At 38.9% G+C, this 16,706-nt stretch overlaps 1 protein-coding gene across 3 annotated transcripts; it reads right to left on the bottom strand.

The window, feature by feature from the left end:
* On the bottom strand, positions 1–15,910 carry UPF3B (UPF3B regulator of nonsense mediated mRNA decay). Of its 3 annotated transcripts, XM_081222582.1 has the most exons (11): positions 15,629–15,910; positions 14,639–14,745; positions 14,358–14,464; positions 10,185–10,283; positions 8,770–8,880; positions 7,698–7,741; positions 7,051–7,233; positions 6,609–6,647; positions 4,598–4,758; positions 3,967–4,261; positions 1–1,051 (listed from the first exon to the last, which is right to left on the bottom strand). In XM_081222582.1, the coding sequence occupies exons 1-11, from the start codon at positions 15,782–15,784 to the stop codon at positions 902–904; spliced, it is 1,452 nt and encodes a 483-aa protein (XP_081078708.1). In that variant the 5' UTR covers positions 15,785–15,910; the 3' UTR covers positions 1–901. The 3 variants fall into 3 exon arrangements, with proteins under 3 accessions (XP_081078708.1, XP_081078709.1, XP_081078710.1); XM_081222583.1 differs by lacking the exon at positions 6,609–6,647; XM_081222584.1 differs by lacking the exon at positions 10,185–10,283 and having other exon boundaries at positions 2–1,051; positions 15,629–15,908.
* Between the last annotated feature and the right edge of the window lie 796 nt (positions 15,911–16,706).

The raw sequence follows: 16,706 nt of genomic DNA, 5'->3' as shown, positions 1-16,706 counted from the left end.
CAAAACTAACAGCTATTTTGTAAAGTTAATAAACACTTAGCTTTGTACTTGAGTGATAATTGATATTTATTGACATCGACGCAAAACAAGCTAAGATTAAAAGTTGCTATTTAATAGGAACAAATATTGGTTCAGTTTCCTTCCTGGAGACGGTAGGCACTCTGCTCCAGACCTAAGATAAAACAAAGACCGGATTGTCAAGCCCCAACTAAGGGTCAAACTTTAGTAATATAAAAATTGCTAAAGGCAAAAGGAGATGTTAAAAAAGGTTTTTTTATGCTAAGCTCACATAAGCAAACCAAAAACTAAAACTAATCCTAAAACTTTAGGACATGGGATATAGACATGACATGACTATTTCAATTTTTGCAGAAGCGAAAATCTGTTATATCCCTCACTGTACTTGTATTACAATTACATGCTTGTTGCTTCTACACTACACAAAGTCAACGGTTATCACCAACAATGACTGTAACTAGATCTGAACAAGACTGCAAAGTGACTCTGCTCCACTGAAATTAAGAAAATTCAATCCAGGATTAACAAAACCTTTTGCTTTTAGAGTCAGTTCCCGTGTCTTCTTCTTGTGTCATACCTAATTAAGTCCTCTCTTGACGTTTCCTGCCTGCAAATTGCAATGTATGTCCTCTCCCTCAGCTTTGTCTGACACTTTAAAGTTAATTTGTAGGAACTGCATAAAAAATGAAATTGTACTTCCAATCTGAACCTGCAATCGGGTTCCTGCTTTGACGCAAAACATACTCCTCTGCAGTGTACCCCACCAGCACAGCGACCCCCTTTCTCTCTCTCTATTCCTTTGCCCTGAAGGCACTTCTGGATTTCTTAATTCGTGCTCTTTGGCTGCCTAGACAGTCAGGACACCTAAGGCCATTTGGACCTATCACTCCTCGCTTCCTTCTTTTCTATGGCTAATACCACTTTCCTGCTTTTTTTCTATGGTTGAATCTCCAGACTTGGTGCTGTCATCATGGGGACAGAGTCGATTTCGGCTTCGAGCTCCTGGCTGGTAAAGCTGCATTGCTGGGCGATCCTAAAGTAAAATGAAATGTTAATGTTACAACATTGCTACTAAGCATGTACAGGGGATTTTCAGAGTCATAAGTTATATATTGATATACACCAAAAAGAACCCACACAAGACCAAAATGTGAGGGCACAGTACATGACAGTAAGTGTCGATGGTTAATTTGCTTCAAACTGCCTGCTTCCTTTCCCCTATCTACAAAGAAAAACCACCGTTTCACTTTTTAAGCAACAGTTAAAAATAAGTACTATTTTATATGCCTAGAGTAAATTTTTGATAAGTCTACTGCCTAATTTTCTTAACCATCTCAAGATGAACTGAATCAGCTTGAATAGTTTTTCCTTAGAAACCATGGCCACTGGCTATCTCTCTTCCCCATCAGTAAACTGACTTTAAAATGCACCACCACCTGAGAAAATTTTAGGAGTAAAAACAACAATAATAAAGAATACAAAGTCTTAAATGAAGACCTCCCTGAAGTTATGAGCTCAGACCCTTGTAACTTAGCACAAATATGACCGTCTCTTTATTCAGGTTTAACAAGGTAACAGCCTAGCTTGAGACTCTCTAGGTGGCACTTTAGATCTCAGGTTCCTAAATAATCCTCAGTAAAGTCACGAGGTACCCCTCAGTTCAAGTAATGTGTTTGGTTATGACAGTATGACCCTGGAAAACTTAAATGTATAGGCCTTTTTTCAAATTCAATAAAACACGACATGAGCCTTCCTTGCCCTTTCTCTCTGACGTATGAAAGTTAGCCTTAAAGCATTATTCCCAAGTGAAAAATTCCAGCAAAATATTTCACTATTTTAACAAGATGAAACGTTAAAACAAATGAGACTGCTGCGTAGCATTTAAAGAAAAAGATGATGGGGCTCCTACTGTGCAAAGATGGGACAATTTAAACATCAACAAGGACAATTACTGATAGTAACAAGCTGGAGTACACCAAATATTTCTAAATCCACAAGTTCTTAAAGACCAAACAGAACAAAACTCATGGATAGCCCCTACAAGTTGCTGGGACACCAACTCATTACTCTGAATACTGTAAATAAAGGGAAAGGATCAAATGTTTTCCTTGCCTTTCCTCCACCTTATGAAATAACGCATCTAAACAAAATTATTAGGAGAAAGGCTGATAAAAGTTTTTATAATATACGGATCAGGCTTATAATACCTGAACTAATTGATCAGTTGTTTTTCCAACTTTTTATCTTAAAAAATGTTTAATCTATAGAAATGTTGCCAAACTTGTACAACAAATACCTCATACCCTTCTAGATTCACGATGGTTAACATTTTGTCACATGTGCCTTTTCCGACTCTAGTGTGTGCAGGCATACACGTATATAGACACATTATATTTTTGCAGAACCATCTGAGAGTAAGTGCAGACATCATGACCCTTCATTGCTAAATATTTCAGCTTGTGTATCTTAAGAGCAAGGACATCCTATCCCATAACCATAATACGATTACTACTGATCAATCTTAACATCACAATAAAAGGATACCCAGACATTGTATGCTTCCTGATATGATGCAGTAGGAATTGCACACCACCACCTATCAAGTATTCTTGCCAACAATTGAGTCTGAATATATTCAGGCCTCTAGATGAGGGGCCACCTGTTTTTGTGAATAAAGTTTGATTGGCACACAGCCAGGCTTATTCTTTTACATGTTGTCTATGCCTATTTTCCTACAAAGCTTACTGGTTGTGACAGAGACCACATGGCCCACAAAGCCTGAAATATTTACCATCTGGCCCTTGACAGAAAAAATTTGCTGACCCTGCTCTAGATATGACTACTGGTTTTCAAGGAAACACAGAAGGTAGAGGAACATGTTAAATGATACCACAGGGATGTAATTAGCCTATCTGGACAGTTAGAAGCTCTAGAGGGCAAATTGGATTCTGCAACAAATAAATGGTAGGAAAACAAGAGGAGGAGGAATTGTTTAGATTAAAAGACACTTAAGGGAACATTTCAAGCAAATACAGTTTGTGGACCTTGTTTAGAGCCTATAAAAAAGATGTTAATGAGACAATTGGGAAAATCTGAACACTGAGTAGGTAGGATGCTAAGGAGTTACTGTCAGTTTTGTTTTTTTTTCTGGTGACAAAATGCTATTAGGGTTATTTTTTAAGAAAAAGAGTCTTGGGCTTCCCTGGTGGCGCAGTGGTTCAGAGTCTGCCTGCCAACGCAGGGGACGCGGGTTCGTGCCCCAGTCTGGGAAGATCCCACATGCCGCGGAGCAGCTGGGCCCGTGAGCCATGGCCGCTGAGCCTGCGCATCCGGAGCCTGTGCTCCGCAACGGGAGAGGCCACAACAGTGAGAGGCCCGCGTACCGCAAAAAAAAAAAAAAAAAAAAAAAAAAAAAAAAAAAAAAAAAAAAAAAAAGAAAAAGGAAAAGAGTCTTTGGGACTTCCCTGGCAGTCCAGTGGTTAAAACTCCACACTTCCACTGCAGGGTTACAGGTTCGATCTCTCGCTGGGGAACTAAGATCACGCATGCCGCCTCGGGGTGTGGCCAAAAAAAAAAAGGTCTTTACTCTTAATATTGACGTATTTAAAGAAGAAATTATCTGTCTAGGATTTGCTTGAAAATAATCTAGTAGGAGTAAGATAGGCTGCAGTAGAAAGAAGATTGGCCATGAGGTGATAATTGCTGAAGCTGGGTGATGGGTACATCACATTATTCCTCTGTTCTCTCTACTTTTGTGTGTGTTTGAAATACATACACAAACTCATTAACAATAAGTTAATAAAAGGACCCCACCAAGACTGAAAAAAAGGTGCAGATAGTTAAAGTTCCCCTAAAATTCTATAATGAACAACGAGCTAGCCCTTTCCTTTATACTTGCAGGAAAAGAAAAAATATCCTCATGAAAATAAGTTTAAAGAAAAGCAGCACCTTGTTTCTTATGCGATCTCTCTTAACCACTTCCTCTTTCTTTTCAGTTTTTTCTGAGCTGCCTACTGGTTCTGTACTTTCAGGCTTCTTTCCTTTATCCCGAAGGGCTTCTTTCTCTTTTTTCATTTCTTCTTCCTTTCTTTTAAAAGCCTTCTCTTTCTCATAGCGCTCCTTCTGCCTGCGGCGCTCTTCCTCCTGCCGCTTCAGCCTCTCTCTTTCCCGCAGGGCGCGCTCTTGGTCTCGTTCATAATCCCGCTCCCTCTCCCTGTATTCTCTGCCACTCTCATCTTCAGGTCTGCGTGAAAAACAAATCTGAGAATGCACCCTCAAAGCTCTTCTAATCACAAATGCAGGAACATTCTGATCCTGACTTGGCCACTACAATGAGGTTGAACTTTTGGAGCAGCATTTAAAAAAAAACTTCTAGTATTTTGAAAAACAATTTTAAAAAACCCCCAAAGTCATTCACCCAGATTAAGATACTAAAATATTTGAAACCTGTCCTCCTCATCCCCCTACACCTCGTAAAACCAAGTATCTTGATTCAGGTAAAAGTCCACAAAGTAGCAGTAAAACTAGTACCTAGAAACATATCAAAAACAAATGTACCAAAGAGCCCTCGACTACCGACCTCTTAGGCTTTTCATCTTTAAATTCACCATCAGAACGTTTGGGCAATGGACAACTCTGCCCACTGGCTCTTTCATCACTCAGATTCTCTTTGTCCAATTTCTTGACCTTTTCTCTTTTGTCCAATTCTTTTTCATCGCCTTTTTCTGGCTTCTTGAGCAGCTTTAAAGAGAACAAATTTAAGTTTATTTTGAAGGGTGGGACATTGTCTTCTGATTCTACCAAAGAAAATAATATACTAAATATTTTCAATTTAGGCTATAGAAGGCCCCTGTCTCTCTGAAGGTACTCATAAACTTTCAGGTGAACAACTAGTGCACGGGAGCAGTAATTTGCTAAAAGGACGCTATTAATGTGAAAGTGTTATCCACTCAAATGAAGTGGTTTAATCACTTTGTGGCAATAGGATCAAGACTCCTTTGGCTTAAATGGGTCAACCTTTAAGTACACCAACGTACACTTTCAAGTATGCCTTCTGTAGCCCAGCATGTTGGCATAACTTGATAGGAAAATATGGTATGAATTTAAAATGCTAAGCAGATCATTACTGCTGGACTATTTTTACGTAGTAATTACAATGACAAATACCTTGGTCACCAAAGGAGAGATCCATTGCAGGAATAATTTTGCCTTGAGTCTGAGAGTAGTTACATACTTATGATGGTACGATCATATTATCATTAGAGATGAAAAGCAAAAATTATTTGGCATTTGATTTAAAAATCCAAATACCTCATACAATGGAACTGTGAAGTTCCATCTCTACTGAATAGGAATTCTGCTCAATGTCATGTATATGACAGAATGCAATTCTAAACTAGAAGTGGTTTATAAAGTCCAAATTGCTAACAAAAATTTCTTTGTCATGCCACTGCTATAAATCTCTCTAGAATACCCCCAAGTTTTGGATATTCAGAGAGATTTTTAGGAAAATAGAAGAATTTCAAGTCTCAGAGTGAAGGCATCATAGTAAGTTTCATCTCAGGGTGAAGGCATCATACAAGCCACCAAGCAAGAGGCGAAGCACCACAAGACTTAAGCATGAAGTATTTCAGCACACAGACAGCCACTGCAAATGGTGAGTCCAAACTGGACACTAAGAAGGCACCAGTGTAAAGTGCGGATACCATGTGCAGGTTTCACTGGAAGTGTTCTTATTTCTCTAATGAACATCTTTGTTAGAAGCCAAGATGTTCATTACTCTAATAAGAACATTAACGGATATCTCTAGCATGGCTGGCTCTACCTTCTGCCTTGCTGACAGAAATAGCAAGTCAAGTCACTTGTGGCATGGCGGACAGAGAAATCACTAGAAGGAATTAAGATGGGAACCTCCCCAGCCTGCCGCCAAGCCCCTTATCACCAATAATGAGTCCTGGAGAGCCTAGGGGAACCCTAGCCACATGAACGACTGAATTTTGAGGAGGTAAAAGGAGACCCTGCCATCACCTCTGTGAGACTTTCTTTGACTTTCTCTGAAGTACTAGGTACAAGTACTTCCCCAGGAAGTTCGCTGAAGCAAGGGCTGCCAAGCCATGCCCTCAGAAGGGAAGTAGCAAGGCTGGGATCTTTCTATAGGTTTTCCTCTTCCTACATGCAATATATTAATCAGAATCTGCTCACAGATTCCCAGGTAGATGCAAGAAGGTAACATGGGGAATCCTGTGAGAGGGGAAAGGACGTAATGCAGGGGGTATATCCCTAGTACTCCCACAAGGCAGCCAGTTATGAGAGGCATACAAAAAGAAGAGAAGGGAAAGAGCTCTTTAGGCATGGTTGTCCTCTAGCTGTATACTGTTGAAGCTCCTGGGTACACAGCAGAGCATCAGCAAGTCATCTGAGCTTCCTTCTAAAGTAGGAATTTAAAATGGCTCAGCTTTTAAGAAGACTTAGGTCAGTCTGAAGGGGTTTTCTACAGGTAACACTACCACCACCACCAAAAGGACTTATTAACTAAGACCTGTGTGTGTGACATGATACTAGGTGCTCTGTATCATGTACTTGGTCCTTACATTTTTCTGATTCACAGCTTGTAACAGAAACCTGTGTACCTGAGGACAGTGGAAAACAAACAGATGAGGCAACTTCATGTATCAAAAATGAAGGAAAAGCTGAATAAAACCCGTAATTCATGCCAGCCAGCCCTAAGCCCATATTTATGAAGAAATGAGAAAATAATAATCCAAAATTGAACATTTTCAATGATTAAAAATAACACAGAACTGCACTGAATACCATGTAAACTACTTAATCTTTTAAATTATCTTAAATTAAAAGAATAATACTATTACTATTATAGGAAAGGCTTCTGTTGATTCACTCCCCCCCAAAAAAAGACAAAAACAAAACCAAAAAAACTGTTTACACCAACACAAGATGCATGCATATTTGAAGAAGTAGATACAGTACATGCAATTTTCAGCAACATGCAGTCAGTTTAAGTTATTTTCATACCTTAATCTTTGGTTCATCCTTTAATTTGTCCCTTTCTGGAACTCTGTCTATCTTCTTTAGCTTTTCTATATCTTTCCTTTTTCGTTTCTCTTCTTCTTTCCATTTCCTCCTCTCTTCTTCTCTTTGTCTTTTTCTTTCTATTTCTCGCCTCCTTCTTTCTTCTCTCTTTTCTTCTCTCATCCTCTAGAAAGAAACATCAACACAAACCTTCAAACAAGATAACTGCCACCAAAAACTTAGTCTTGAAGGTATGGTGGGCACCCACTTAACTGTATCATCTTTCCTTCCCATTTTCTATCTCCTTAACCCTCTCCCCACCCCATTCAAAATATGAGAGAGAATAAAGACCAGGGCCTGCTAAATCAGAGTCTCCCAATGCTGCCTTACTACATTATCCAGAGGCTTTCAGGAAATCAAGAGAGTGTCTCTGGAGCAAGCTAAGGACTCCCTGGTTTTGCAGAGTGAATGTTTGGTCCAACAACCAGAGTGAAGGAGAGGGCCAGAGGGTGAGGCCAATGAACCAAATCTTTAAAGAATAATGGTAGAAAAAGCAGCTCTCTCCTAGAGGATCCCAATGCTCTTATATTCACAGAATGCAAACCAATGAAATAGAAGTATTGAGAGAACTATAAAAACAAAAGGTTTACCTGCTTGTTTTTCAGGAAGCTCAAAAGTGGGGTTGTCTTTTTAGCTACATAAATGTAAACAGATTATTAATAATACTTAATCAACCCCTAGAAAGGATTCCGTTTTCTGACATTCCCTGCCAACCACCCAAGGTGGGAAAACTACACCCCTTAAACAGTAAGTTCACAACTATATTATTGGAAAGAAGTTTTACAGTATTCTATTTCGATTCTGAAGGTTTAAGATAATTTTTTAAAAGTTAAGAAATTCAAATTAAAACAATAAAACAATTATTAAAAAGAGCAATTCCCGGCCAGTGAGAATAAAGTGCAAAGGACATTCTCTTGTTTTACAGATGGGAGTATAAATTTGCTCAACCAGGAAGAAACTGCGGTAAGGAGCTAAAAATATCTAATACTTTTGACCCCATAATTCCACTTCTGGGAATTTATTCTATGGAAAGTATCAGAGATGGGCTTATACTATGCATCCATTAATAAAAACCAAGTTTTAGAAGAATATTTAATTCATTCTTCAATATTCTGAACAATGCTATCTAACCTTGTAGCTAGCTTTTTGAAAAGCATACTTCCTTCCTAGGATAAATTCCTAGGAGTGGAAATCCTGGGTCAGAGGCTATGCTTATGTTTAGAGCTGATATAGTAGTGACAACTACTAAAACCAACATCCAAGCTAGAATTTCTCAAGTGATTTTCAATTTTGCAGTAACTAACTTCATTTTTTGACATTTCAGGTCAAAATTTTTTTTAGGAATATGAGCTTATTACTAGAAAACGCCAATTGATCTTCAAAGGCTTACCAGCATCTTAAGGTCCTATATGGGTCTTCAAACTTTTTATACTTCTGTTACACTTGTGTGGCACTAAATAAGTCAGAATTTTTCCCATCTTATCAATGCATTCTCATAATCCTGTCAGGCAGGTATTATCTGCACTTTATAGTAGAACAAACAGAGTCTTAAAGAAGTTAGTGCCTTTCCCATGGTCAAACAGCTACCAAGTGACAGAAGTGGGAGTCTGACAGGTCTTCTGATGAAAAAGCTGTTGCCCTTAATTCCTTTTGCCCACTTACCTATTAATTCTCTATTTTTTGCTTCTATTTCCTCTAGCAGCGTCTCTGGAGTAGATGTCATTTTCTCATTATCTGCAGCATAACTTTCCAAAAATTTTCTATATTCTGGATCTAAATAATTGTTTAAGTAAATAGAAAATATAGCAGACTTTAAACAAAATAGGAAATATTATCTATGGGAAAACTGCAAGCTATAGTTATGGGACCTTCAGAGACTATCATGTATAGCATGTAAGCAGTTTCTGCATCAGTACACCTCACTTTAATTAAACTCAGCATATGAAAATCGGGTGTTCTAAACAGATAAATGAGGGCAGGTGTCCTAGATGTGGCAGTAGAGGTGATGGTAACTTCTGGAATTCTTTCCTAGATGCCTCTGACATCAGAAAGGGTAACACATCTGAGTCATCATGTTGTATCTGGAGCATGCACTGTGGAGCATGTCACTTGATCTAGTCTTCACAGTCTGAATCTATGATACAATCAATAAGCAGCTGTGTGTTGAGTCTTTTCTGTGTTTTCCTTATAAAATACCCATTATAGTAATAAATAATGGAAACCAAACTAGTTGATTCTAAAATGCCAATCTGATATAAAATATTGCAGTTAAGTCCTTAGCCAACACAACCACATTACAGAGATCTCAAAATCTGGATCCAGTTTACCATAAATGGCAATTATTTCAGTTTTTTAGTTCCAGTATTTCAGTTCAATGTAATTACTATGTGTGCAGTTAACTGCATATTCAAAGCCTAGAAAACAGGACTGGCCACTACAGATATTTTATATTAAGTTACTCAAGTATAGAAATTTTTCCATCACAGCTCTCCATGATAACACTTCCTCTTTATAAAAATGGAAACCAAAAGTCAAATAAATAATCATAAAAATGGTAAGAGGCCTCAAGGAGTTGTAATTTGAAACATCTGATTTTTTCCCATTGTCTTCTAATGAATATACCTAAGGTGATTTACTACTCAACAGTCAAAATATATTGCTTAATGGTGAAGGGATGAAAAGCCATTAGCCAAAGACAGTGAAAACTAGAGGAAACCCACCTCCATTCTAACAAGCAAAGCTTTCATCAGTGAATTACATTTCTCATGAACTTTATTTCCTATGTTTTCTTAATTTAAAAGATTGGAGCCCACTTAATTCCCACAAAGGTAATATTTTTAAAAAACCCATGGCCCCACTATATATACAACACAGGGAATTCTACTCAATATTCTGTAATAACCCATATGGGAAAAGAACCTGAAAAAGAATGAATATATGTATATGTATAACAGAATCACTTTGCTGTACACCTGAAACTAACACAACATTGTAAATCAACTATATTCCAATATAAAATAAAAATTAAATTAAAAAAACCATGGCATTAGCATTACATAACTAGAGCTATACTGTACCATCATCGATAGTCCCAACTTTAGTATCTCTTTTCTTAGTCTTCTTTTTTGCAGCTTTTTGAAAAGGTGCAAATTCTACTATGGCAGGATATTCCTGACCTGTTTAGAAAAAATAGCATACTTGTTGTAGGAAAGAAAATGTCCAAAGTGGATACCAGAGACTCAACCCACCACTCTCTAGGCCTCCTTTGATGACAGTGGTCTGAATAGGTCTCCCAACAGGCATAAATCACATCGGCACAACTAAAATCAACATGCTACCAAAGGAGCCCCCAGTTCATACTGATAACTTAGTGAAAAGATATGGGAGGGAATTAAAATACTCATTTAAATTCAACTTCTAAAGTGTGATATGTGGGGGAAAAAATCTACAAACTAATTTTCATTTAAAAAATACATCAGAGGGAATTCCCTGGCAATCCAGTGGTTAGTACTCGGCACTTTCATTGCAGGGGGCCTAGGTTCAATCCCTAGTGGGGGAACTAAGATCCTGCAAGCCATGCAGCATGGCCAAAACAAACAAACAAACAAACAAAAAAACCAGATCACAATACTGATTATACAGGAGTATAAGTATGTCAAAAGTCACCAAATGCACCCATAAAATGGATGCATTTTAATATGTAAATTATACCTTAATAAAATTGATTTTTTATAAGTGCAAAAATATACATCAGAAATCTCTAGAACAGGTAAAGCTATAGAGATAGAAAGTAGGTTAGTGCTTGTCTAGAGATGAGGAGTAACAGCTAACGGGTACGAGGTTTCTCTTTAGAGAAACGTGTTCTAAAATTAGATTGTGGCGACAGCTGCACAACTCTGTGAATATACTAAAAAACACTGAACTGTACACTTTAAAAGGGTGGATTTTATGGCATATGCATTATATCTCAGTAAAGCTGTTATTAAAAAATACACCAGGAGACACCAAAAGCACAGGCAACAAAAGTGAAAAATAGATAAACTGTGCTACATCAAAATTAAGAACTTCTGGGGCTTCCCTGGTGGCACAGTGGTTGGGAATCCGCCTGCCAATGCAGGGGACATGGGTTCGAGCCCTGGTCCAGGAAGATCCCACATGCCATGGAGCAACTAAGCCTGTGAGCCACAACTCCTGAGCCTGTGCTCTAGAGCCCGCGAGCCACAACTACTGAGCCCACGTGCCACAACTACTGAAGCCCGTGTGCCTAGAGCCCATGCTCCACAACAAGAGAAGCCACCGCAATGAGAAGCGCGCGCACCACAACGAAGAGCAGCTCCACTCTCCACAACTAGAGAAAGCCTGTGCGCAGCAACAAAGACCCAATGCAGCCAAAAATAAAAAAAAAATAAATTTAAAAAAAAATTAAGAACTTTTGTGCATCTAGGGACATAATCAACAGAGAGAAAAGGAAGCCTATAGAATTGGAGAAAATATTTGCAAATCATAGATCTGATAAGGGGTCAATATACAGAATACGTAAAGAACTCCTACAACTCAACAAAAAAAAACCCCAAATAATCTGATTAAAAAATGTTCAAAGGACTCGAATAGACATTTCTCCAGAGATGGTATACAAATGGCTAATAAGCAAATGGAAAGATGCTATGTGCTCAAGCATATGAAAAGATTAAACTATTACCTCACTAATCATTAGGGAAATGCCAATCAAAACCAAAAAAATCAAAATCAATGAAATACCATCTTATACCTGTCAGAATGATCACTATTAAAGGGGAAAAAAACCCCCAGAAAATAGCAAGTGTTGGCAAGGACATGGAGAAATTAGAACCTTCATGCATTGCTGGTGGGAATATAAAATGGTGCACCCACTATGGAAAACAGTATGGTGGTTCCTCAAAAAAATTAAAAATAGAATTACCATATGACCCCGCAATTCCACTTTTGGGTATGTATTCAAAAGAAGTGAAAGCAGAGACTTGAACAGATGTCTGTACATTCATAGCAGCATTATTCACAATAGCCAAATGTCCCTCAACAGATGAATGGATAAAGAAAATGAAGTATATACATACAATGGAAAAGGAGATTCTGACACATGCTACAACATGGATTAACCTTGAGGACATTATGCTAAGTGAAATAAGCTAGTCACTAAAAGTCAAATACTATGATTCCACTTATATGAGGTACCTAGAATGGTCAACTTCATAGACAGAAGGGTGGTTCATAGAGGTAGAATGTAGTTGCAAGAGGCTGGGGGAGGGAGAAATGCGGAGTTGTTTAACAGGTAGAGTTTCAGTCTTACAAGAAGTTCTAGAGATTGGTTGCAGAACAATGTGAATTTACTCAACACTACTGAACTGCACATTTAAAAATGGTTAAGATGGTAAATTTTATTTGTGCATTTTACCACAATTTTTAATAATGCAAAAAAACAAAAAAAGCAATGAGGTAATGATACATACTATAACATGGATGAACCTTGAAAACATACTAAGTAAAAGAGGCAGTCACAAAAGGCCACATATTGTATGATTCAGTTCATATGAAATGTCCAGAATAAGGAAATCCATAGTTAGTAGATCAGTGGTTGCCAGGGTCTAGGGGGAGAGGAGAATGGGAGATGACTGCTAATGAATACAGGATTCTTTTTGAAGTGATGAAAACATTCTGGAATTACATAGTGGTAATGGTTACAAAACTTGTGAATATACTAAAAACCATTGAATTTTATGGTATGTGAGTTATATCTCAATTAAAAAAAAAACAAACCCAAGTGACTACTGGAAAAATACACCAGATCCCTGCTATAGAATAATGTCATTACAAGGTATAAAATTCCATCCTTAGATCTTTGGCATGTAAACATAAGCCAGGATAAATTACTAGAACTGACCATTAGGCATCACAAAGCAGTCACACAGGAAACAAGATTTTAGAAATCCTAGTGAATGCAGAATCATATTACCTTAATAACTGATATATTTGAGAAGGAACAGATAAACCAGACTGAAACAGAAGGAAACTGTGGAAGACAGGCTGAAAAAAACAGAAGTGAGGCCAAACTATGGAAGATGCTGACTACCAGACTAAGGAATTTGGACTTTTTTTCACAACTGCTATCTTAAGTCACTATTTTCAAAAAGATTAATTTCATGGCAATATAAGACTAAATTATACAGAAAGTGGAAAAAAATGGAAAATCCTATAAGGTTAGAGACTGGTTGTCTAAGCATTAGGTGATGAGGATATAAAGTGTGAAAGTATTACTAAGTTTAGATGAACAAGATATTAAAAAGCAATAAACTGACAAAATCTATCACTTGTTTAAATGTAAGGGATAAAAAAGAGAGGAAAAAAGTTAAACACAACTCAGATTTCCAGGAAATCACTGCTATCTACTAGAATAAACTTGGAGTGGAGAAGTAGCTGGTTTGAGGGGATTAATAAAAGCTGGACAAACACAGTAGCAATCCTTCAACTTTTACTGGCATATTCCCTGACAAAGATTTCCTTTTTACTAACTTTGAACTAATACTGAAAAAACATAACCTAACAAAAAGACACATCATTCACCTATGACTGCAAAGCCAAAAGAAAAGTGGCAGATGGAAGCTTGGACATTCTCTGGCTTAAATGTTGCAAGCAGCAGATAATAAAATGAGAGTTAAGGCAGAAGTTTTTCTTCCCTATAAACTCCTAGATAAAAAGTGGGAAATCAAGTTCAATGTTTTAATTATATACAACTTAGAATGTTAAACAGTACGCCAACTGGCAACTATTGACATAAAGAATCTGACTTAAATAAGTGTTGGTCCTTGAAGCAAGATGAGAAGTAAATATTTAAAATTTGTCATACAAGTTTAAAGAGTCATTTATCAGTATCACTGTTGAAACTAGTAAATACTCAAAACAACAGATCATCTAATACCGGGCAAAAGAACAGTCACAGGAGGAGAAAACTGTGGCAATTTCATTCAGTTGATCAAACTACAGAAACTACAAACTACAGGTTAATACAAATACCTGAGGACTGTAAAAAAGTCATATTATCTATTTATAAGGCTGTCATAAGCTTATCAAATGTGTAAAACTCTTTAAATGTTGCTCATCTTATCACCCAGGATTTTAGAAGTGCCATGAAGGCATTGAGAAAACACTGTGATACACACATTGTCTTAAACATACAAATGACAAAGAAACCACCCCCCTCAGTTAAAAGGACTTACCTTTATTGTCAAGGAATACATAACCATCGAAACGATCCCTGAACAAAATAATGTCCTCCTGGTTTTTAAAGTTGATGTATGCTCTGGCATACATATGAGGATACAGGCTGCAGGGAGGAAAGCAATTATGTCAATGTGCTTGCAGGTGTCTGACTGAATTACAAGTATGCATATATTAAAAGGATAGGCTCAAAAATCAAATGGAAAACATTAGTAGGATAAAAAAGAATGGAAGAAACCTTTTTCATTTACCCCCTCCCTCTTTTATTTATTTATTTTACCTAGTATCATTAGAAAAGAACTCAAAATAATCATGCTCAGGCATAGGCTGAAGATGTTCCTGAAGCTGCTCCTTGGTCAAAGTGGGAGGTAATCTCCGTATTACCACCTTAAGAAATGAATAAGGAAAATAAAATTAGTACAAATCAATTTTCTGTCAAACCTGAATCACTGTCCCTGAAGAAAGTTGGCCTTTAAAAGATGAGATCCCTTATAAAAACCCAAGAGAATGTTCAGAAAGCTCAGAATGATTAGTCAAACATAATAGTAACGTAGTTTAAAAAAAAAAAACAACTCTCAGAAAAGAGAACTGCCTGGAGCAAGGAAAATCTCTTAACCCGAAGCCCCACAGTTTACTAGGTCTTCGCCTCATTTTCTATCACCTATTTGCAGTAGTGGTAAGAAATTAGTAAACCAACCCTGGTCTTTTGTGGGTGCCATGAATTCTTGATTTATTAATATTTCCCTACCACATCCAACACATCCTAAAATAAAATCCTTACTCAATCAGCATAAAGAATTTAAAATTCTAAGGAATACCACAAATTCCCTCCTTGCTCCCCAAATAAGGATGCACCCATCTGGCCCCCAGACCATAATATCCCCCACCCACCCACTCCCTCAACTAGCCTCTATTAATATTCCTACCACAAACTACTCCCACCCTTGATGGCCTCTTCACTATTCAATAATTCCCCTCCAATTCCTCATTCTTTTCACTATCGCTCCCCCTCCCATTATAATCTCACAGCTCTGACCTAAATCCTTCTTGTCCGGTAATTCCCCCGCCCTCCCTCACTCCCATCGCGGGGCTCGGCGGGGAGGGGCTCCCCCATTTCTGGCGAGTGGATGAGACAGGGTGATGCGATTTTCACTCAGGTGAAGAAACAGAGGAAGAGACTGGGAGAGGAAGAAGGCAGCCCCTTCCCAACCATCCTCCACCGGTGGCGGAACCGTCCCACCCTCTCCTGGGCCGACAGCCGGCCAGACACCTTGCTCAACGCCTCTTTCTTCTCCTTGTTCCGATCCTGCTTATCTTCCGCTTTGATGCTGTCCCCCGAAGCCCCACAGACGCTGCCTGTGGCTCCCGGGGGAGTCAGGAGGGTTACTCGCTTCTCCTTAGGCCTATGCTCCTTCTCCTCCTTCATGGCCACGGTTTCGCTCCTCACCGCGGTAGCTCGGCCTAAACACCACTACGCCGGCACCTAAAAACTCCCGGCCCACTCCGGACAGAGCTCCGCCCCCAACAGACGCCCCTAGTGACTAAGCTGAGCCCTGCTTTCCGCTGGGCCCCGCCAGGATCTCGCGAGACTTCAGGACTTCCGGGTTCTTTCAGCGGAATGGTTGTAACACCTGGTCTTAGCTTCCCGCCCACGGAAGCCCCGCACCGCCCAATCCCCTTGCGACCCAGACTCCCTCGGGGCACGTCATTAGCAACTCTGCCATCTTGGCTGAGACGAGTATTTCACGGACTACAAATCCCGGCATACAAAGCACTTACTCGGGCTTCCCTGGTTGCGCAGTGGTTAAGAATCCGCCTGCCAATACAGGGCACACAGGTTCGAGTCCTGGTCTGGGAAGATCCCACATGCCGCGGAGCAGCTAAGCGAGTGTGCCATAACTACTGAGCCTGCGCTCTAGAGCCTACAAGCCAAAAGTACTGAGCCCACGCGCCACAACTATTGAAGCCCGCGCACCTAGAGCCCGTGCTCCGCAACGAGAGGCCACCACCGCAATGAAAAGCCCGCGCATCGCAACGAAGAGCAGCCCCCACTCGCTGCAACTAGAGAAAGCCCGCGGGCAGCCAAAAATAAATACATAAATAAGCATTTACCCGCTTCTGGCCGGGAGGTCTGGAGTCATAGGTGTTTCAGGGTTCCTATTTGTAAGTAAATGGAATCCTTAATCTTGAAAGTGTAGTGTTTTTCAGATCTAAAGATACTTTCTGCGGGCTTTGTTTTCCTCAGATAAACCTGATGTTATCCAAAGTTTACCTCACTAGGGGAACGACTTATATTTTCTATCATTGGTTATGAAGTGTCCTTTCAGAGGCTTTAGAGGTTTTTTTTC

Source organism: Mesoplodon bidens (assembly GCF_964165515.1).
Source record: "Mesoplodon bidens genome assembly, chromosome: X".
Lineage (NCBI taxonomy): Eukaryota > Metazoa > Chordata > Mammalia > Artiodactyla > Ziphiidae > Mesoplodon > Mesoplodon bidens.
Note: the sequence above shows the minus strand (reverse complement) of the source record. Positions and strands in the feature narration are given on the sequence as shown.